The sequence below is a fragment of the Triticum aestivum genome, chromosome 1D (genome assembly GCF_018294505.1).
Source record: "Triticum aestivum cultivar Chinese Spring chromosome 1D, IWGSC CS RefSeq v2.1, whole genome shotgun sequence".
NCBI classification, from domain to species: domain Eukaryota; kingdom Viridiplantae; phylum Streptophyta; class Magnoliopsida; order Poales; family Poaceae; genus Triticum; species Triticum aestivum.
In genome coordinates, this window is record NC_057796.1 from 287,681,063 (window position 1) to 287,703,263 (window position 22,201).

Here is a 22,201-nt window from a genome sequence, read left to right on the forward strand (position 1 = left end):
TTGACTTAGACCGCCGGACAATTTGTCTAGCCAAGGTCTCGTCCTCAGGCAACTCGCCCCGGGTCATGTAAGCCAAATACGGCACTGTCCAATCTGGGATGACATGAAGAGCCGCCACCAATTGCGCTTCTGGGTCTGGAACAACTAAGTCTTCCTCTGTGGGTAACTGAACAGAAGGGTTATGCAGAACATCCAAGAAGGTGTTAGGCGGCACCGGCTTACGCTGAGATCCCAGCCGGCTTAAAGCATCAGCCGCCTCATTCTTTCTTCGATCAATGTGCTTCACTTGATAACCTTTGAAGTGTCCAGCGATAGCATCAACTTCATGGCGATAAGCCGCCATAAGAGGATCCTTAGAATCCCACTTGCCTGACACCTGTTGAGCCACTAAATCTGAGTCGCCAAAGCACCTTACCCGGCTTAAGCTCATCTCCTTAGCCATCCGAAGACCATGGAGCAAGGCCTCATATTCAGCTGCATTGTTAGTATAGGGAAACATCAACCGGAGCTCATAACAAAATTTGTCACCTCGAGGGGAAGCTAAAACAACTCCAGCCCCCGAGCCCTCCAATTGCCTGGACCCATCAAAGTGAATAGTCCAGTATGTGTTGTCCGGCTTTTCTTCATGCGTCTGCAGCTCTGTCCAATCGTTGATGAAGTCCACCAATGCCTGAGACTTAATAGCAGTACGTGGCATATACTTTAAGCCATGAGGCCCAAGCTCAATGGCCCACTTGGCGACTCGTCCTGTGGCCTCTCTATTCTGAATGATGTCTCCCAAAGGAGCAGAACTTACCACAGTGATGGGGTGACCCTGGAAGTATTGCTTAAGCTTCCGGCTCGCCATGAACACCCCATAAACGAGCTTCTGCCAATGTGGATATATTTGCTTAGACTCAATGAGCACCTCACTGATGTAGTAAACCGGCCGTTGAACCGGATGCTCCTTGCCAGCCTCCTTGCGCTCCACCACAATTGCAACACTGATAGCACGTGAGTTAGCAGCCACATACAACAATAAGGGCTCCTTATCAATGGGAGCCGCGAGGACCGGCGGCTCAGATAACTGTCTCTTTAAATCTTCAAAGGCAGCGTTAGCGGCATCACTCCAGACAAAGTTGTCTGTTTTCTTCATCATCTGATACAGCGGTATGGCCTTCTCACCTAACCGGCTTATGAACCGGCTTAAAGCAGCGATACGGCCCGCCAGTCGCTGAACATCATTGATGCACGCCGGCTTAGCCAAAGAGGTGATTGCCTTGATCTTCTCCGGGTTAGCTTCAGTGCCTCTGTTAGAGACCAGAAAACCCAAAAGCTTGCCTGCTGGCACGCCAAACACACATTTGGCCGGGTTAAGCATCATTTTGTAGACCCGGAGATTATCAAAGGTTTCCTTCAGATCATCTATCAAGGTCTCCTTCTCTCTGGACTTCACCACAATGTCATCCACATAAGCATGAACATTTCGTCCAATCTGATTATGGAGGCAGTTCTGCACACATCGTTGATAAGTCGCCTGGGCACTCTTAAGCCCAAAAGGCATAGACACATAACAGAAGGCTCCAAACGGAGTGATGAAAGCCGTCTTCTCCTGGTCCTTAACTGCCATCTTGATCTGATGATAACCAGAATAAGCATCCAAGAAACTCAAACGCTCACAACCCGCCGTAGCATCAATGATCTGATCTATACGGGGGAGAGCGAAAGGATCAGCCGGACAAGCCTTGTTTAAGTCCGTGTAATCCACACACATACGCCAGGTGCCGTTCTTTTTAAGTACAAGCACCGGGTTAGCCAACCACTCCGGGTGAAAAACTTCAACAATAAACCCGGCCGCCAAGAGCCGGGCCACCTCCTCACCGATAGCTTTGCGCCTTTCCTCGTTAAACCGCCGAAGAAACTGTCTGACCGGCTTAAACTTTGGATCGATATTGAGAGTGTGCTCAGCAGTTCTCTCGTACACCCGGCATGTCAGAAGGTTTCCATGCAAAGATGTCCCGGTTCTCACGGATGAACTCGATGAGCGCGCTTTCCTATTTGGGATCCAGATTGGCACTGATACTGAATTGCTTAGATGAGTCGCCTGGAACAAAATCAACAAGCTTGGTCTCATCGGCCGACTTGAATTTCATCACCGTCTCGTGTTCCGTGGTTGGCTTCTTCAGAGACGTCATGTCTGCCGGGTCAACATTATCTTTATAAAATTTCAACTCCTCTGCTGCACAGATAGATTCAGCATAAGCAGCATCGCCTTCTTCACATTCTAGGGCTACCTTCCGACTCCCATGTACCGTGATGGTGCCCTTGTGACCCGGCATCTTGAGCTGCAAGTAAACATAACACGGCCGCGCCATGAACTTGGCATAAGCCGGCCGTCCAAATAGAGCATGATATGGGCTCTTGATCTTGACCACTTCAAAGGTTAATTTCTCAGCCCTAGAATCATGCTCATCTCCGAAGGCTACCTCCAGTTCAATCTTACCAACTGGGTATGCCGACTTACCAGGCACCACTCCATGGAAGACAGTGTTGGATGTCTTAAGATTTTTATCAGTCAACCCCATATGACGAAAGGTCTCATAATAGATGATGTTGATGCTGGTGCCTCCATCCATGAGTACCTTAGTGAATTTATATCCACCAACTTGAGGTGCCACGACCAAAGCCAACTGACCCGGATTGTCAACTCTTAGAGGGTGATCTTCTCTGCTCCATACAATGGGCTGCTCTGACCACCTCAAATAATGAGGGACTGCTGGCTCAACAGCATTCACAACCCTTTTGTGAAGCTTCTGGTCTCGTTTGCACAGACTAGTGGTGAACACATGATACTGTCCACTATTCAGCTGCTTTGGATTGCTCTGATAACCCGATTGCTGCTGTTGCTGACCTCCCTGGCCGGACTGTTGATTATAACCACCTTGATTTCCTTGAAAGCCGGAACTTGAGCCGCCGCCCGAGCCATGAAAACCGCCTCCACCTGAGCCGCCGCCAGGCCCATGGTTGCCGTTGAACATGTTAGAATTTTTGAAAGCCTTCATGATCGCGCAATCTTTCCATAAGTGAGTGGCTGGCCTTTCCCGAGTGCTGTGTCTTGGACAGGGTTCATTGAGCAGTTGCTCAAGAGTAGGACCTGACCCGCCAGACCAAGGGGGCGGCCTCCCCTTGCGTCGTTGATTGTTACCCTGTGAATTGGTGTTAGCCACAAACTCCGGGTTACCGTCGGCCTTACGTTTATTGCCTCCCTGACTCGCCGTGTTATGCTGATGACCCTTTCCATTGCCGTTCTTCTTTCCCTTCCCTGTCTTCTCTTCATCAGACGCGGGATCCTTGGTACTATCAAAATCGGCGTATTTGACTAGAGCCGCCATCAGTTGGCCCATGTCATTACAATCACGCTTGAGCCGCCCCAGCTTCTGTTTCAAAGGTTCAAATCGGCAATTTTTCTCCAACATTAAGACCGCAGAGCCGGCATCCATCTTATCAGATGAATGTATTATCTCCTTGACCCGGCGCATCCAATGGGTCATGGACTCACCTTCTTCTTGCTTGCAATTAGTTAAATCCACAATCGACATGGGCTGCTTGCATGTGTCCTTGAAATTCTGAATAAACCGGGCTTTTAACTCCGCCCATGAACCAATGGAGTTAGGCGGAAGCCCCTTCAGCCAAGTGCGGGCCGTTCCATCCAACATCATGGTGAAGTACTTAGCCATTGCCGCATCACTGACCTCCAACAATTCCATGGCCATCTCATAGCTTTCAATCCACGCCCCAGGCTGTAAATCGGCTGTGTGATTTGGCACCTTTCGAGGTCCCTTGAAATCCTTGGGCAGACGCTCATTACGCAGAGCCGGTATCAAACAAGGAACACCGCTGGTTCTCGTGGCCACACCTGCCTCAATAGAAGTCGTTGGATAATCCGGGAAGGTTTGGTGAACCGCCTGCTGAGCCGCCCGCTCATCCTCTCGATGTATCTTGTCCTGGACTGGATTATACCCACCTGGCTGGTTACGGCGCTGGGCGTTGCTTGACAAGGCCTCCAAATCCATATGTCTGCTGTAACTCAGGCTCCGGCTTGGGCGAGGAGTCGAATGAATCCTGTCTCGACTATAGGAATAAGCCTCCTGCTGCGCCAGAGCCGTCTGAAGAAGCTCTCTGACCCTTCGCGTCTCAACTGATGTTGGAGAGTCGCCAGACGCGCCGATGCAGCGATCAGGTTCTCCAAAGGGTTGGAAAAATGACCCGGTGGTGTTGGTATGTAGCGAGGCGGCGCAGTATTCAGGTGAGGAGGTTCCATCACTCGGGGCTGAACCGGCGCCCCCGCTCCGGGTGTTATAAACTGGTTTGCCTCCAGCGGGTTACTAGGGCCGGCTCCGGGTGTGCAGAAGAGATTCCGAGGATCATAAACCGGAGGCAGACGGGATTGAGCCTTCTGGTGCCTCCTCCTCATCACCTCATTAGACGCGTTCAGATTCATCGTAAGCTGGAAAGCCTCTGACTGGATCTGCTGAGCTCGAGCATCCAAAGCTGCCCGTTCCGCGGCCAATTTGGTGTCCTCAGCTGCTAGGGCTTCTTTGGCTCGGGCTATCTCCTCACGTACCTGTGCTACCTCTGCATCATGCTCAGCTTGATCCGCCGGAATAACTGTGGCGGTTAACAGGGCCGTCAATTTGTCCATGAGATCAATCAGCACCTGAGTCGGCAGGCGCACAGGGCCTCCTGCCCCGGCCGCTCCTGACCCGGAGGTTATTGCTGCCGCAGCCGTAGAGTTCTGACCGGGTTGAGTACCAGCCATGAAGATCCCTACCCTGCTCAGCGGCTCAAAGGGGTCCGGAATACTGCTGCCATCGGAACAGCCCCCAAGCCCGTCGTCTTGTAGTTGATACAATGAATCTGTCTCACCCGTGGACGACTCACCGTCAGAATAGACGGTCGTCTCACCACCGTCCACGGACCCTTCAGAAAATTCTCCTCCATGGATGCAACCCACGAAGGCACGCTTCATGGCGGGCTGAGCCCGGGCGGGTCTCGCACGCTGAGCCGTCTCGATGATGTCGGTGCAGATGTCCGGCTCAGGGCCCGGCTCGCCAATCCGGCCGATGAAGACGTGGATTCCGCCGAAGGGGACCCGGTACACGTACTCAATTGAGCCGGCGTCGGGGCCCCAGCCGTCGTCGTCGATGTAGAGCTTGTCGCGACGACTCCTGGTCATCCGGCCCACAGCGTATCCCTTGAGCCCTTCGAAGCTGCCCTTGAAGAACTCAAATCCACCGTGCGCTGGCCCCATGGTGGGCGCCAACTGTCGTGGAATTGTCACGGCAGATGTCCTCGTGAAAGGACTTAGTCGTGGAGCCATCGCAACTAGGAAGCTTAAAGGGGTTAAAACGGGACAAGGGACACGAGGGTTTATACTGGTTCGGCCCCTTGCGGTGAAGGTAAAAGCCTAATCCAGTTGAGGTGGAATTACTAGGGTTTTGATGACCAGGGAGCGAATCCGCTATGCCCGGCTCTCGATTTCATGTTACTTGCCATATTCTGTCGCCGGATCGTCCCTTTATATACAGAGGTCGACGCCAGCAGCTCATAGAGTCCCGGCCGGCTCATAAACAGTGTCCGGCTCGGTGACTACTTAATCTTGCCTTACAATACAAGTTATGCTCTTATGGCGGTTTATCACTACAGGCCTTAAGTCGCCTTTGGGCTTCGGGCCCTTAACTGAACCGCCATCTTCAAGCTTGATATTGGGCTTCATATGATGAATCGCCATAGCGTAACCCGGCCCCTCCTGGGCGGGTTACACTAGTAGTTATATCCCCAACACCCTTCCTTTCCTCCTACTCCTATTCGGCCTAGGAGGGGTGCACCATCCCACCAGGGGCTGGTCTGTCCTTCACTTCGCCCAATAGGCCCATAACTTTGCCGGGGGGTGCCCGGAACCCCTTCCGGTGGCCCGATATCACCCGGAACACTTGCGGTATCCAAATATCATCGTCCTATATATGAATCTTTACCTCTCGACCATTTCGAGACTCCTCATCATGTCCGTGATCTCATCTGGGACTCCGAACAAACTTCGGTCACCAAAAACACATAACTCATAATACAAATCGTCGTCGAACGTTAAGCGTGCGGACGCTACGGGTTCGAGAACTATGTAGACATGACCGAGACACATCTCCGGTCAATAACCAATAGCGGAACCTGGATGCTCATATTGTCTCCTACATATTCTACGAAGATCTTTATCGGTCAAACCGCATAACAACATACAACATTCCCTTTGTCATCGGTATGTTACTTGCCCGAGATTCGATCGTCGAAATCATCATACCTAGTTCAATCTCGTTACCGGCAAGTCTCTTTACTTGTTCCGTAATGCATCATCCCATGATTAACTCATTAGTCACATTGCTTGCAAGGCTCATAGTGATGTGCATTACCGAGAGGGCCCAGAGATACCTCCCCGATACACGGAGTGACAAATCCTAATCTCGATATATGCCAACTCAACAAACACCATCGGAGACACTGTAGAGCATGTTTATAATCACCCAGTTATGTTGTGACGTTTGATAGCACACAAGGTGTTCCTCCGGTATTCGGGAGTTGCATAATCTCATAGTCAAAGGAATATGTATAAGTCATGAAGAAAGCAATAGCAATAAAACTGAACGATCAACATGCTAAGCTAACGGGTGGGTCTTGTCCATCACATCATTCTCCTAATGATGTGATCCCGTTCATCAAATGACAACACATGTCTGTGGTCAGGAAACTCAACCATCTTTGATTAACGAGCTAGTCAAGTAGAGGCATACTAGGGACATTCTGTTTTGTCTATGTATTCACACATGTACTAAGTTTCCGGTTAATACAATTCTAGTATGAATAATAAACATTTATCATGATATAAGGAAATATAAATAAGAACTTTATTATTACCTCTAGGGCATATTTCCTTCACTCCACTCTCACCAGATAAATCTAGGGAGGAGAACTAGAGCTCCAAAAATTTATCCTTGAGGTGGCAGGTGGAGGGGTAGTGGATGCAAGCTTTGATCTATGGGTTCAAGGTAAGGCTTGGGCTATGGGCGCGCGACCCGTGCGATGGAACAACCCTAGATGTCCTAGCACTTCATCGCAACCCACGGGCCATAGGCATGTTAGCCGTCCCTAGACCAGAGGCTAGGTTGTAGTTGTTAGCACTTCATCGCAGCCCACGGGCCGTAGGCGTGTTAGACGTTCCTAGACCAGAGGTTAGGGTGTAGTTGTTGGGCCTTTGATACACCCTACACTTATACATATTTTTATAACTTTCATGCTTTAATATCAATGAATATGCATGTTCTTATGATTTATTTAGACTAATACTTAATAAAGTGTGAGGTATTTCATGTTTTCTAGTGTTTTAGGTTTTAGGGTAAACAGGTGGTTTCTGCTCACGCGAAGAAAATCAAAAAAAATAAAAGAGGAGTTTCTATATCATAAGAGAACCAGAGTCAAGAGCCATGGGCCAGGTGGGGCCCACAACCCTGGTGCCCAAGCTCTGTGGGTTGCCGCCACTTCCTTTTTGAGACGATCTCATCTAGTAGTCCCCCCCCCCCCCGGACTATGGGTATGTATTTCATTATCAAATTACATGTGATGTCTATGCTTGACATTTTTTTGTCCACTTCCTCTGATTTTTATGTCTCATTCTGCATTCTGCACCGGAGCTTCAAATTCCTACATATGTGGCATGTTCTACGAGCACTTTACAAAATATCTCCTAGTGATAAACATCACTTAAAAGTTGCACTACCTTAAAATTGGTCAACGGTTCTTGCATAGCGAATTGTGAAATCTTTATTTCAAGAGAGCGTATTAATACATATACGAGTTTTCTGTATTTTCTGCTACAAACGAAACAGAGACGGGGACATCATGACCAGACAGAGGCGAGTAAGAGAGTTATCGGTGATGACAGGAGACGAGAGGGTGTCATTGCCAACAAAGAGATGGAGACTCTTTAGAGAGGAGCCTACCCTCCATAGAAATTGTGTACCTGAGGTTGTCCGTTGGGAGGAGGTAACTCGGGCAAGCCAAAAAACCGACTTACCAGGAAAAAAATCTACGATAGCCAATCTACTGATACCTTTTGGCCATGGCATAGAGTGTTGGCGAAGGCATGTATCTGGATGAAACTCTTGGCATGCCATTTATTGGTCGGGTTTAGCAACGACAGACTTGCGTCGTTATCTTGTTGAATGTGTTGTCTACTTGTTGTTATGATGATCCTCATTGGCTAGTCTTGCAACAAGGAAGAATATCCTTGTTAAGTACAAGCATAGATCTGAAGATTCCTATCTGATGAATCCATGAGGAGGTAAGAGACAACTTGGTGAACGGTTACAGAAGAAATAGACTTGGTCGTAGTTGTTTATTTCACTTATTGTAATGTTTTGATCGTGGTTGGCTTTATTATATACTCTGCTATATATAGTCCCCACTAACTATTTCTCTCAACATGTAAGCATATGCCATATCATCGCACAGCATGAATGAGAAAAGACTCACTTCCACTGTCATATGTCTCTCAACATGCAAGCATGTCACTTCATCATGAAACATGCATGAAAAAACTCATCACATCATGCAAACACACATGAGAATTTTCATTCTATTATGATTTAATAAACATTTTACAACTATATAGTAATCAAACATAATAAATTATATGTATTTTCAATTTTAGTTTTTATATTATTATTATTATTATTATTATTATTATTATTATTATTATTATTATTTCAAATATTCATGTTTCATACCATGAATCACATTGAAATATGTCCCAAACTACTGCCGCAACAACATGTGAGGTATCATCTACCTAATAAAAGTGACTATGCACACTATAATGACGCAATTGCCAAGGGTAAAGAAAATAGGTCCTGACGTATCCCATTAAATGTGTATAAGAAACTATCATGAAGTCGAGCACCCAGGAACGTTGCTAGTTTATGGCAGCAACAAATCGCCAAAAGTAAAAAAAGAATAACGTGATTGGGTAGTGATTTGTGTGTTTACTCCAACGCCCATGAAAGTTCCCTGCGGAGCGCAGCCTCCTCCTCCGGGGTGTAGTCATTGACGATGCCGAAGTGTGCGCGCATGCCCTCGACCGTCTTGCCCCTCATCTGGTCGGCCACCGTCTTGCACGCCAGGTCCAGGAGCCCCTGTACGTCGAGGTCTTTGGCGGCAAGGAGGAGGAGGAAGAGCGTGTCCTGGTCGATGCCGCTGACGAAGTCGGTGTCGAACCGCTCCAAGTCGGGGTCGCCCGACGAGAAGGGATTGGCGTACGCGGCTGCGTCGGCGTCGGCGTCGGCGTAATGGCGGTTGCAGTAGTCGACGACGCGGGCGAGGATGCGGCCGGTCACCTGGGGTAGCGGTATCACGCCGCCGGCGCGGTCCTCCTCCAGCATGTGCTTGATTAGCGCCGACGCCGCCGCGATCGTGTCCGCTTGGACAACGAACTCCTCGCCGTCGGAGCTGCGGAGGGTGACCGTGTTGCCGCTGCTAGTTGCCATCGGTCTCCTACGCGTGTGTCGATCGAGATCGAAACCGCTCCTGCTGAACTCGGTGTTTCAATCGATCAATCGGTCGACGGGTGGGAGTAAGAAGGGAGACGCGGCGCTCGGATATATAGATGAGTCGGCGGCGGCTTCTTATTGGGTTGCGGGAAGAATACAAATTCTTTATTAATCCGAAATTTGTATTGACGGATGACATGGTTTTCCATCGTGATGCACAGGCAGGGAATTTTTTTTCTAAAAAAGATGACATGTTTTTCAAATACAGAATGACTAATTCACATCTAGATATTTTTTAAGAATTTCACATCTAAATAGTTCACCATATAATTAGGGGCTACAAGATTTGTACAAAATGTTTTTTTAATTGTTTTTTCTGATGTTTTGTGACATCATACTTAGATGTGACATAGTTATGTCACATAGATGAATCCTAGCCACACCCTTTCAAATAAGGCACATGTCTTTTCTTCAAGAATAATCGCTGGATTTTATTAATCAATCAACATGGGGATAGAAATAGGATTATGGCTTTGACCCGGCCAGACATGACGGCCCTGATCCAAAGATAAAGCATATCTAGATAAGTTGTGAGTTTCATAGTTCGAACTTTGAAATTCATGATTTTTCTTACAAAGGGTATAAGATGATCTCCGGAAATTGATCTCTGATAATAGCTTCACTATCTTCTTCCTCTCCTTGCCTCAACACTCAAGCAATTTCCGGTTAAGTAAATCATTAGACAATGAAAGAGCTTCCCGACAAGCTAAAGCCCGGCCAGTCAAAGCCCCTACACGCCCGGACAGACCAGCCATGCACAAACAGGCACGCGGGCGGAACAACACATGAGGCGACGCACACGCGCGCGACGAGGTGGCCCCAGTCGTTTTGGCTGTAGTTGATCTTTGCGCGGTTGCAGACGGATGGGGGAAATCCTTCATGAATAGGGTCTCATGTCATTAAAACAAATCGACAAAGAAAACTATAGGCAATAAATGTTGTCAAGGTAAATAGAAACACAATATGAACATAATCATTTGCAAAACGCATTTTCTTTAGCAAATCTTACAAAGACTAAAGACGAATGACCAAAGTAAATCTACGGAGAAGACCCACGGAACACCTTGCTTACATTCATCTAGAATGGTGGTCCAGCCTAATCATGATTGCAAAGGTCCCTATTTTTTGTACTTTTTTAAGCAAACCTATCAACATATTGCTTGCAGCATTGTAATGATAGGACGAAGGGCTAGTGACTAATTATTCTATAGACTCCCGTAGAGTCGAGGAAAGGAGATGGAAAACCCAAAACTGCAGGCCAAACCAAAGAATTATCTTCCAATCCCATGAATGCAGCCTTATTAGTACGCATAAAAAAATATGAATGACTTAAATTGGGGGAATAAGAGACAAAGAGACCTGAGAAAAGAGGGACATGGGGAAGAGGACAATCAAATGATGAACCAACCATCGCGTCCTACCGACCGCAGATGGGCCGATGTCGCCAATGCGCAAATCCTCAGAGGGGCATCAGCAAGCACACATGCGAGGTCGTCCTGGCTGAGCGGTATTGCCACCAACACGAGCGCCAACACCACCATCTAGTAATCCTCGCGCCACAAACCCGAACTACAAAAGGCTAGGATTAGTTGCAACTCCGAGAGAGATGGCGAGAAGACAATGCGGTAACGAAGATCCATCGTTTGAGGTCGAGAGGAGCATGAAGGTGCAGTCAAATGTCTTCAGTGACTGATGGCAGCGGCAAATGAGTCGTAGGCGGAGGCAGGGAGGGCAGGAGGCGAGGTGGTGATCGGGAAGGGTGAGCAGCTCCTGGTCGCATCAGTGGAGTGGCGACGATAATGTCGACGACATGAAATCGGTGAAGAAGAGGAGAAGGGATTTGGGTAAGAAGAAGAGCATAATCTTCCCACCTCGTGAAGACCGGGTATCTCTCTGAATCGCAGGCCCTACGCGAAGGAGGCCCATTGCTGGCCAGATGTGTGAAGCATATGCCGCAGTAACAGAACTTTCAACCGCTAGTCTAAATCGGACGGTGGATAGCGATCCCAGTAATGATCTGACGGTTGAAACCCATTCACACGAGGATGTCCTTTCTAGGGGAATTCACACGAGGATCCCTGTGCATGCGGGGTCTCTAGCCACGCATAAATCTAGAGGGAATTTTAGGGCCAATTCTTTTGCTAGCTTTTTTGGGCTTTCAGAATAAGCTGCTCTCTACCCAGCTTATTCTAAAAGCCCAACCAAAATTTCATTTTTAAAAGCCTACTAGTCAAGTCTTAACTACTAGGCTTTTAAAAAAAAAATTGGTTGGGCTTCTAGAATAAGCTGGGTATGGGGCAGCTTTTTGCAGCTTATTCTAGAAGCCACCGAAAGAACTGGCCCTTACTCTAAAATAAAATCTCCGACCCGGACCGGCCCATTACGAAACTTAGCGCAGCAGGGCTGCTTGAGTTCGTCCTCCGCCCGACGATTTCCCCACCTTGGTCCTCTCTCTCTCTCTCTCTCTCTCTCTCTCTCAACCGCTGCCGCGAGCCCGTGTGAGAGAGATGGGGAGGCGCCGAGCCGGCGGCGGGGGGCGCGGAGGAGGCAGAGGTCGAGGCCGAGGAGAAGGACGGGGTGGAGGAGAGGAGGAGGATCTGCAGCTGCACAAGGCTGCGAGGTCGGGTGATGCGGCGGCGGCGGAGTCGCTTTGCGAGTCCAACCCTCTCGCCCTCAACTCCAGAGACCGCCTCTCCCGCACCCCGTAACAATATCCTTTCCCTTCCTCTTCCCCTTCTTCTCCCTCCTAGATACTATACACTATCAATCTTGATTAGCCCGGGCAGGTTTAACCTCGTTTTCGAAAGAAAGACCATTACCTTGTTCCTTTTGTGAGCAGCCCTAACCAGTAAATATACAACAGTTAAAACTATATTAATGGTCTAATTCTGCTATAGCTCCTTCTCTGACATATAGTGCTTGCTTATTTACTTCAGTATTACTACTTGTGTATGCTGTCTGACTGATTATGTGCTGAAGTTAATGCCAAGTGCACCCAATTTTTTTTTAGCTATTGGCCCATGCACTGATGTAGTGTTTATTATGATATTATAATGCCAAGTGACACATTATAGTGCCTTGCCAGAGCTGCTGCCTTTTCAAATTAGTCTACAACACAGTGACTTCTCTCAATCCTCTGTTCCTCTAGTTAGGTATATATTTCAAGCTTTTCAGATGTGCTGCTACCTCTGGGCCTTTTTCATTGGATAGCGTAGTAGCTTTGAACTGCTAGCTGTGGTCTCAGTTATCCTGCTAATTTAGGATCTTTGGGACAAACCATTATGTTCCATCTCTTGCCCTTGTTGTACTTCCTCTGTTCCTTTTTGCTCCGCATATAAGTTTTGTCTTAAGTCAATCTTTGTAAAGTTTGACCAAGTTGTAGGGAAAAAATTATCAACGTTGAAAATAGCAAATCAGTATCATTAGATGCATCATGGAATCGATTTTCATATAGTATAACTTTAGTATTGTAGATGCTGATATTTTTAAACATAAATTTGGTCAAACTTTACGAAGTTTTACTTCAGACGAATCTTATATGCTGAGTAAAAAGAAACAGAGGGAGTAATTTTGAAGACAACTGTTTGAATACTATCACACAAAGCCCCAAGAGTTATCTATTCCTCGTATATGGATGCTTCCAGCTTCTTAAACTGAGTGTTCCATTTTTTCTATCTGATCTGTGTATAGTGTTTCATTTGTGTTGATAGATTTGTCTCCCTCAATTAAAACATTGCTACGCAATACAATTTCTGCAGCAGCAGTACTAGTACCAGATTATGTGATGTGATAAACTTGTTTATGCCCTATCAGCTTTCTCTGTTCATTTTATCTCCTTGACACAGTTAGTTTTGTTCATGTAGACTCCATCTGGCGGCATGGGCTGGGCATGTTGATGTTGTGAAATGCCTTTGCAAGCACAAAGCTGATGTCGGGGCTGCAGCAATGGATGACACCGCCGCAATCCATTTTGCTTCCCAGAAAGGTCATTTGGAAGTGGTGCGTGAGCTGCTGGCGTCGGGGGCCTCTGTGAAAGCAAAGAACAGGAAAGGCTTCACGGCGTTGCACTTTGCTGCTCAGAACTCCCACCTGGATCTTGTGAAGTATTTAGTGAGGAGGGGCGTGGACATCACAACAAAGACAAATGCAGGGCAAACGGCTCTACATGTTGCGGAGAATGATGATGTGCGTGCTTTCCTGAAAGAGTGTGAGCAGTCACTGAAGAAGGGAGTGGAGCTACCATCCGAGAAGACGGATGATTCTGTAGCTGAGAAGGCTGATGACGGCAAGGGCTCAGGTGAAGATAGAAAAGATGGTGTTGATGCAGGGCAGGGCGAGAAGAGGAAGAGTGAGGAGATTGGTGCTGGGACGAGGCCGCCGGAGGTGAAGAAGGCCAAAGTTTCACTTTCGCATCTTGAAAACGACATGGAAGAAGAGGATGAAGCAGACGAATAGAATCGAGTAGCCTCCAGAATGCCCTTTGATGGTGCCAACTTGTATGTTGCGTGATCCATTGTTCTTTTGGCAATTTTGGAATGTTCACAATTGTAAGAGTTTTGGCTGTTCATGGGCATGCTATCTGTATCTTAGTTGACTAGCAGTACTGTGTTTTTATCAGGCAGTTGTTGTCTTGATGATGATAATTTACTAATCACTCCCTTGAAAACAAGATGATTTTACTACTGTAAGTTATTACTATGTGTTGTGTTTTTCTTAAGGGAAATGTTATCTGCTGCTCGTGTTGTAATCTCAGAAGGAATGGAAAGAAAGGAAAAACTAAGGCCCAGCCCAGTTCAGGAAATAGGCCCAGCCGATTGATGAAAGAGGAAGAAGAGAGCAGTTAGTTATCCACTCCTTCCATCTACTCTCACACTCAGAGGAAGGAGAGAAGGGAGCACTCCGCCGCCGCCGGCTGCTCCACAACCCACGAAGCTAGATACATAAGCATGGCGGTCACCAGTGCGAGTGCCGCTGCCTCCCTCTCCGTCACGGCTGCAGCTCACCGCCTCAGGCACCGGCAGCTATACGCTTGCGCACGTGGGCCCGCGGCGCAACCTCATCCCCTCCTCAAGCTGAACCGCCGCAGCTACGCGGTCTCGGCGTCGTCGGCGGCGGCCATGTCTCCTCTGTCCCTGTGGGAAGGCCAAGGCATCCGGGCGGAGTTGGATGCGCCCGGAGGAGTGGCCAGCGGTGACGTCATGGGCCTTCTTCTCCGGGAGCGCATCATCTTCCTCGGCAACGAGATCGAGGACTTCCTCGCCGACGCCGTCGTCAGCCAGCTCCTCCTCCTCGACGCCATGGACTCCGAGTCTGATATCCGGCTCTTCGTCAACTCCCCCGGTGGATCACTCAGGTCTCCTCCCAATGCATCACTCCCTTCCCTCGGTTTGTGTAGGGTTGAATTTACCATCTCAACAAGGGATGCCTTTTGTGGTCTTACATTATTCCACATGGTCATCTTGTGCGCAAATTACTATGCCCAAATATTCGTGATAGTATTCACTCCCGGCTGTTTGATTTGATATAGGCTGCACTAATCAAAATCATGACCTGCATATGTTGTAGTAGACTCATCAAGTCGAGTCACAGCAGTAGGCCGTCTTTTTATCAGACAATATCTTGCTGGATAAGAGTTTGCTGGCCATGATCAATGTGACACTGACACACCTTCAGACTGTACCAGCTATAAACCCATTTGCTAAAATCTGCACTAATCTCCGAATGATACTTTACTGACTATCCTTGAGTCACCCTCTTGCTAGACCTTTTATGTATTTTAATAATTTGCCATCCCGCAGAAGGTTATTATTCATTCAATTTTGCTTTACGATTTTCTGGTCCGAGCAGAGGCGGAAATCTTATTCTTCACCGCATCAACAATTCTGGATTGCAAATATTATCTTCGTTCTTATCTTCATTAAACCGGACTTTTGTTATCCCTATAATATTTCCAGTTTGATTGTATTATTGTCTAATCCAGTGGGTCGTTTCTATACTCATAATTGCTGAAACGGAAAAAAGGTTGACAAAAAAATCCTAGTGTAATCTACCTATGGTAACACCTAAGTTAACCACTGAAATCTAGGCCATAACTAAAATCAAGAATTGAATGGAGTGACTAACTCAAATCCGCATCGGGCAACTTGTTCTCTATGATGATCAAACAGTACGTAAGTTTGTATCAGTAGGTCGCTGCTTATTGGCTTGTTATATCAGCCGAATTAAGCTCTTAGCAATATCAACATCGAGCACCTTGTTGTCTGTGACGATCAAACAATATTTAAGCTTACCATTAGCTCGCTACTTATTGGCTTGTTATGAGATCAGCTGAATGTAACTTTTTGGTAATACATGCATTGAACACCTTGTTCTCTGTGATGATCAAACAGTATGTAAGCTTCTATCACTAGCTTGTTTCTTATTGGCTTGTTATAAGATTAGCTAGATGAAACTCTTTAGTACTACGCCAATTTGGGTATATGATTACAGTTCTCCTATCTGTGCATTTTGTACAGACCCCTCGTTTCTGTGAAACTAAATATTCTGCTTGATGTCTTGAGTTTGTAATGATATTTGTTGCACCTTATGAATGATGCTTTTCTTGTTCATATGTGCTTAACATTCATCTCTCTCTTTCAAGATATCACATTTGACTAGTTGACTATTACTACCTCTGTACCGAAATAAAACTAGTACAAGTTCCCCCAACTACAAGTTCTTCGGTAGGGAGGGAGTAGTTGGCTTTGAATGCCCTGTTATTTAGTTGACTCGGAATGCCCTCTTCTAGTTTGGTACGAGTGGTGGGACAAGAATAGTCCTGTCCAAAGGACTAGTTCATGGAACCAGAACAAGTTTTCGACAGAAGCAAAGTCAAACTTTGACTACTAACAGAATGGGTATTTGAAATATTACGTGTAGATTTATTTGAAATATTTGAGGTCTAAAACAACACTATTGGAGAACGAGGAGTTTTAGGCTAGCCTTGCCATTATGGTGAAGTGTGTGCAATAGTAGCCTTTGCATATCTGTTGATACAAACTAGTTGCATTTTGTGACTTGACTTTTTTTGTTTTCCATTCCAGTGCGACAATGGCTATCTTCGATGTAATGCAGCTGGTGAGGGCAGATGTATCCACTATTGGAATGGGCATAGCTGGATCCACAGCTTCTATAATCCTTGGTGGTGGCGCAAAGGGCAAACGATTTGCCATGCCCAACACCAGGATTATGATGCATCAGCCCGTGGGAGGCGCGAGTGGCCAGGCCTTGGATGTAGAGGTCCAAGCCAAGGAAATTCTGGCTAGCAAGAGGAATGTCATCCGGCTGATTTCAGGCTTCACGGGGCGCACACTGGAGCAGGTAGAGAAAGACATCGATAGGGACCGATACATGGGTCCTCTTGAGGCCGTCGATTACGGGATCATCGACGGCGTGATCGACGAAGACAGCATCATGCCACTTGAGCCGGTTCCGGAGAGGGTGAAGCCTAAGTACAACTACGAGGAAATGTACAAGGACCCTCAGAAGTTCCTTACGCCGCATGTCCCAGACGATGAGATATACTAAGCTAGCCTGCCAGTCACATGTATTTCGAACAGCAGGCAGTCGCTGGAGCTTTCATCGAACAAATGATGTAATCCTTAGCAGTAGACTTTATCTGCCGTTGCATTTGGTGTGATGGCGTAGCTGTTTTGTTCTGGCATTTGACCAAGCTAGCCTCATGGCCTGTATTTTGCACAGCAAGCGACTGCTGGAGCTTTTGTGAAAGCAAAGACGTAACACTTTTTTTAGCAGTAGACTTTGTTGGGCGTTGCATTTGGTATATGATTGGGAGCTGTTGTGTTCTGGCTTTTGACCAAGCAAATGAAAGCACATGGAACATAGAAATAGTCTAACCAGCCAACCTTGCTGCAAAGAAGAAACCAAAGGACATGGTGAAATTTATTGATTGCACCCAAACTCATGTGGGGATAAGAATCCAATGTAGCCAGTAATCCTTTACAAGACACAATAACAATGAATACAAGAAACAATTTCTGGAACTCTTGATACAATTCTCGCAGCCGCCGCAGTGAAGCATGATCATCTCATCAGTACATGGCACCAACAGTCGGAACCAGGGCTGGGGACACGGCGCCTTTGACTCTGAGGCCAAGCGGATCCCAGAGCTGGACAGCACCTGAGCTCCCAGTTTTCAGGGTCACCGGAGCTTCAATCCGGGTAGCATGTTCATGGCCATGGCCCTCTGCTGCTAATTTTGCCCTCTTCAATCTGATACGTTCAGCTCTTGAACCAATTGTCTGACCCAATATAGAGGCAGCTATGGTAAGGGCCATGGCGCTCTTCGGCATCAGGATGGACTTCCTCAGCATCCCTATGAAAGGCACTGCAGCATGGACCGCCGCAAACCATTGCACTGAAAACTTCGTAGTGTGCTCCCTCCAGATGCCAAGAGGAACATTTGCTGCCATACCGAGCAGTGCGATCACCACTACTTTTGTCGGTAGGGGCTGAGGGCGAAGCCCCTTCGCAAACGCCGTGCGGGATATTGCTGCACGGGCAGCAACAATCGCAGGAGGGCACGTCAGTTTCATACCAGCTGGGGGTGTCAGCAGCTTTGCGACAAGAGGCACGACTCCACCGATTGCTCTATATGACTTTGCAAGAGGGCATTGACCATTTTCCAGCCAGTCATTGCTCATCGCTTCATGATTGTTATTAGACTGGCCTTTATTCTGAAATGACAGGGAAAGCAAAATCAGGTAAATGAATGGCATGCTCCAGTTCTAAGGAATAACCTCATATTCGTTGCTTGTTTCAATATTTGCTCCATATATGGTAGTTCAAAAATATCATGTGAAGCTTGCATCAAAGATAGATTTGCTTTCTTTGGTACTACAAAATTGGTCTCATCTAAAGGCTCGTTCGACACGATAATGAAACATTCTAACACAAGGATGGTAATTTGAAGGATAGAACAGATGCACGAGGAAAAGAATTACCTGGGGGAGGTTGTTGGGATTCTTCTTGTTGGAGTTCTGCTTATTGCGCTTGTTTGAGAAATCACCGAAGCTGAAAAAGCCTCCGAATCCCGAGAGACTGATGGTAGCTGCTTTGGCTGCCAAGGGGTTAAATTCAGGAGTGGGCTTTGGCAGAGGCTTCTCAATATGTGCAAAGGCTCCTTCTGAAAGTGGAACAACCCCGTCTCTGCCGTGGAAAACTCGAAATGCCGTGTCAAAGTTGGGCCCGTCTTCAAAAATTGGACCCTTGGCTCCGGTTGCCTTCACGAGCAGAAAATGATGCAGTTTAGCAAGCAAATAAATAACATATATACACTTATTCAGATAAAGAGGGGTGGATGGTAAGGACATACCGGAGCGGGAAAATTAACGGATGTCAAGGAAAAACTCGTAGGCTCGTTGATGTTCCTCAGGAATGGGCATTTCTCAATTCCTTGTTGGACAACATTACTGTCTTCCGAGCACATTGGGTCGCCGAAAGCTCTTTGGAAAAAGGAATCCATGTGAACAACAGCAGCAACCTAGCCTGTGAGTGTGAGAGCAATATGAGTCAAGAGATGGTATATACCAGAACTGTAAGAGATGCAGCTGCCAATCGGCCTGTGGTGGAGGTCCATGATCAGAACTTATGAAAGCGATAAAATTCAATCTTCTTTAGCACCGACGGAATTTGTAGGCTGTCGATAGACAGATTAACTCAATACAGTCTGATTAAATTTCATCCCTAGGTGCATATGGTCGGATTGGTTGACCGCAGTCATAAACAATTTGTTAATCCATGGTGATTGAGTCATCGAACTACTCACCTATAAAAACAAGCACTACGCAGAGACCCACCAACCAACCCAGCAACCACCCCTGTTACTACGTAATTAGTATCTGCTCCTTTCATCTTCTTGGTTGGAATGAAAATACGAAATGATGCAAAATTAATTTCATTCCATGATTGCCGGCTGGAAGCCGGGCACAAATCAGGGGAAATGATAGGGGCAAGGATCACAACAGATTTGGTCGGAATCGCAATTCGATCCACTCGTCGTGATGTTCAATCTTCGCAGGGCGATCAACGAATCGCCCGGCCCAGCCACCCATCCTTCCTAAATCGAATTCAACGAGGGCGATGCTAACCTTGCAGAGTAACCAATCAACCAATCCGTCCGTCCGTCCTAAATCGAATTCGGCGCAGCTAGTGATGAGAGGAGGCGGGAGAGAGGAGAGAGAGTAACCTGGAAACTGAAGCGCAGGAGAGGAGGCAGACGAGGAGGCGAGGCGGGCGGGCAGGTCTGGATTTTTGGTGTGGTCGTGTGGAGAGCACAGGCGAGATGAGGAGAGACGAGGGGGACGGTGTGGGAGGCAACTCCGAGAGGGAGGGATTGGTTGGGTAGTTGTTGGGTGCGGTGGTTGGCAGGCACACCCATCAGCACATGCGTAGACAGGGAAACGGGGGTGGGTTCGGAAGGTTTGACCCTGTGCTGTGACCCGGCCCAGCGACAGCGAATTGCAATTCACGCACGCGGCGCTCGCACTGACTGCGTCTGCGTTGCAGCCGCCCCACTGGTTCTTCCTCCTTGCTTCGTGTTCCACCTCTCGTCGTCTGTGTTGACCCAGCCAAGCGGTAGTGGTACCGGCAGCCTTCCTGCGTTCCCTCTTCTTCAAGTGAGAATCTAGCTTGCGTTCCCACAGCAAAAAGAAAAAGGAAATGAAAAATGGCCCACCGAACAATTTGGTGTGTGTGACGTATACTTTGTTCGTTCCTTTTAAATGGGACGCGCGTCGTAAAAAAATGATACGAATGTAACTCGCATATACTCCCTCTGTCTCCTAATATAAAATCTTATTACATCCAATTTACAACGGAGGGAGTATAAGAGAAAACGGTACTCACAAGGTTAGTGTTTATTTCAAAAATAACAACTTTATGCCACATAATACGGTTTCTGATGGTAAGTCTTAATCTCTTTATCATGAGTACGCCAAACGGCGTTTCATATTTTTATAAAAGGTAGAACGATAATTACAGGAATCCTGTCCCGGATGCGAATATTTGGCGGCGGGGTACAAACTCTTGCACCAACACCTAACAGGTAATATAGACTAATCTCTCACAAAATATTGTAATCCACCAACACCGACTCTTGCAAGCCGCCACACGACAATCTCGTCCAACACCATAGTGGAGATAGTATGTGACGATTTCTGCTGGTCAACTCTATTGAACACTTTGGCATTCCTTTGCTTCCAAATAGCCCAGGCCACCGTGGTGATTAAGTATCGAACCCTGTTCTGTCAGTGCCCTTGAAGCTCCTTCTCTCCCTCAGCCACCAGTCGGAGAACGTGTTTGTAATATTTGGCCCGTTTACGTTGAGTCTAAGTGGATCGAACACCCTATGCCACATCTCCTGGGCGTAGGTGCGCCTGGAAAGAATATGCTCATTGCTCAACATTGTCTTCCGCTTGCAAACACGTGGAACAAGTTGATGGTTGATCCTGCAGTCCATGCCTTGCCCGTGATCATAGGTCCATAGCCTATGCTGCAAGGCAAGCCACACAAACAACGTGCACTTTAGCGGTGCCCAGCTTCTCCAAGTGCAGGCTGCCATGGGTGATCTCTGAAGGTTCGAACACAGGCTATTGTAGGCCGACTTGGCTGTGTACACACTAGTCACCGAGGCCGGCCATGCAAACCTATCCGGCGCTGCTGAATCTCTCTCCACTGTGGCGATCGCCTGGCATAAGTGTATGCATTGAATTTGAACGGTGAAGGAGTAGCTGGCCTCAAAGTCCTCCATCCACCTGCCATCCTCAAGCGCCTGTCGTGTCGTGCGGCTGTTAATGATTCTAGTTTGCACCATTGCAATCAGCAGGTAGACTAGAAAACCTAGAACTTCAAAAGTCACTATCAATGAATTCCCGAGCAATTCTAAACCAACATATGCTCCGTATAGACGGAATCTCAGATAAGAACCTAACAGAAGTTTCGCGACTCCTTCATGGAATAGAGGGGCAATGTCTGTCGTCGAGTATCCATGGATCCACTTATCTCTCCAGAACAAAACCCTCTAACCCTTCCCAACCTTGATGTTTACCAGTGTGTCAAAAACTTCCCGTGCATCAGTATCCTCCATCATAGGTAATCCTTGCCAAGGTCGCTGCGGGTCCGTCCTTTTCAGCCACTCCCATCTGACTCAGAGTGCGAGCGCTTGCACTTTCAGATTCTTAACGCCCAATCCGCCAAAATGCTTGGGCCTGCATATAGTATCCCACGCCACTAGGCATTGACCACCGTTGATCTTGTCTTTCCCTGCCCAAAAGAACGACCTCATCCACTTGTTGATATCCTCGAAAACCCACTCCGGCATGTCTGAGATCATGAGGTGGTGAACCGGTCTCGCCGCAATGACGGATTGCACCAAAACAAAGCATCCCACCCTCTGAATAAGACCCATTTTCCAGGCCGGAACTAATCACCGTACCTGTTCAAGCATGGGCTGCCACTCGACCCTTGTCAAGCTCCTGACCACAAGCTGCAGGCTGAGGTATCTGCAAGGA

At 47.4% G+C, this 22,201-nt stretch overlaps 4 protein-coding genes across 4 annotated transcripts; 2 read left to right on the plus strand and 2 right to left on the minus strand.

The window, feature by feature from the left end:
- Positions 1-8,921: 8,921 nt before the first annotated feature.
- Positions 8,922-9,686, minus strand: LOC123168476 (SKP1-like protein 4). Its single transcript, XM_044586362.1, has one exon. The coding sequence runs from the start codon at positions 9,567-9,569 to the stop codon at positions 9,069-9,071; it is 501 nt and encodes a 166-aa protein (XP_044442297.1). The 5' UTR covers positions 9,570-9,686; the 3' UTR covers positions 8,922-9,068.
- Positions 9,687-12,023: 2,337 nt separating this feature from the next.
- LOC123181519 (ankyrin repeat domain-containing protein 6) lies at positions 12,024-14,298 on the plus strand. Its single transcript, XM_044593798.1, has 2 exons — positions 12,024-12,336; positions 13,496-14,298. Exons 1-2 carry the CDS (start codon positions 12,140-12,142, stop codon positions 14,085-14,087), a joined length of 789 nt encoding a protein of 262 aa, XP_044449733.1. The 5' UTR covers positions 12,024-12,139; the 3' UTR covers positions 14,088-14,298.
- A 171-nt stretch (positions 14,299-14,469) lies between these two features.
- On the plus strand, positions 14,470-17,425 carry LOC123181518 (ATP-dependent Clp protease proteolytic subunit 4, chloroplastic). The gene is made up of 2 exons (XM_044593797.1): positions 14,470-14,985; positions 16,715-17,425. The coding sequence occupies exons 1-2, from the start codon at positions 14,579-14,581 to the stop codon at positions 17,196-17,198; spliced, it is 891 nt and encodes a 296-aa protein (XP_044449732.1). The 5' UTR covers positions 14,470-14,578; the 3' UTR covers positions 17,199-17,425.
- Positions 17,426-17,551: 126 nt separating this feature from the next.
- Positions 17,552-20,106, minus strand: LOC123181517 (uncharacterized). Its single transcript, XM_044593796.1, has 4 exons — positions 19,879-20,106; positions 19,006-19,178; positions 18,635-18,913; positions 17,552-18,367 (listed from the first exon to the last, which is right to left on the minus strand). Exons 2-4 carry the CDS (start codon positions 19,153-19,155, stop codon positions 17,723-17,725), a joined length of 1,074 nt encoding a protein of 357 aa, XP_044449731.1. The 5' UTR covers positions 19,156-19,178; positions 19,879-20,106; the 3' UTR covers positions 17,552-17,722.
- Between the last annotated feature and the right edge of the window lie 2,095 nt (positions 20,107-22,201).

Bases quoted from the DNA above. Each gene is read 5' to 3' on its own strand.
- LOC123168476 (XM_044586362.1), bottom strand. From the start codon at position 9,569: ATGGCAACTAGCAGCGGCAACACGGTCACCCTCCGCAGCTCCGACGGC.
- LOC123181518 (XM_044593797.1), top strand. From the start codon at position 14,579: ATGGCGGTCACCAGTGCGAGTGCCGCTGCCTCCCTCTCCGTCACGGCT. The intron at 14,986-16,714 runs GTCTCCTCCCAA...TTTCCATTCCAG, and splicing joins TCCCCCGGTGGATCACTCAG to TGCGACAATGGCTATCTTCG.
- LOC123181517 (XM_044593796.1), bottom strand. From the start codon at position 19,155: ATGGATTCCTTTTTCCAAAGAGCTTTCGGCGACCCAATGTGCTCGGAA. The intron at 18,914-19,005 runs GTATGTCCTTAC...CTGCTCGTGAAG, and splicing joins CCGTTAATTTTCCCGCTCCG to GCAACCGGAGCCAAGGGTCC. The intron at 18,368-18,634 runs GTAATTCTTTTC...CTGTCATTTCAG, and splicing joins ATCCCAACAACCTCCCCCAG to AATAAAGGCCAGTCTAATAA.
- LOC123181519 (XM_044593798.1), top strand. From the start codon at position 12,140: ATGGGGAGGCGCCGAGCCGGCGGCGGGGGGCGCGGAGGAGGCAGAGGT. The intron at 12,337-13,495 runs GTAACAATATCC...TTGTTCATGTAG, and splicing joins GACCGCCTCTCCCGCACCCC to ACTCCATCTGGCGGCATGGG.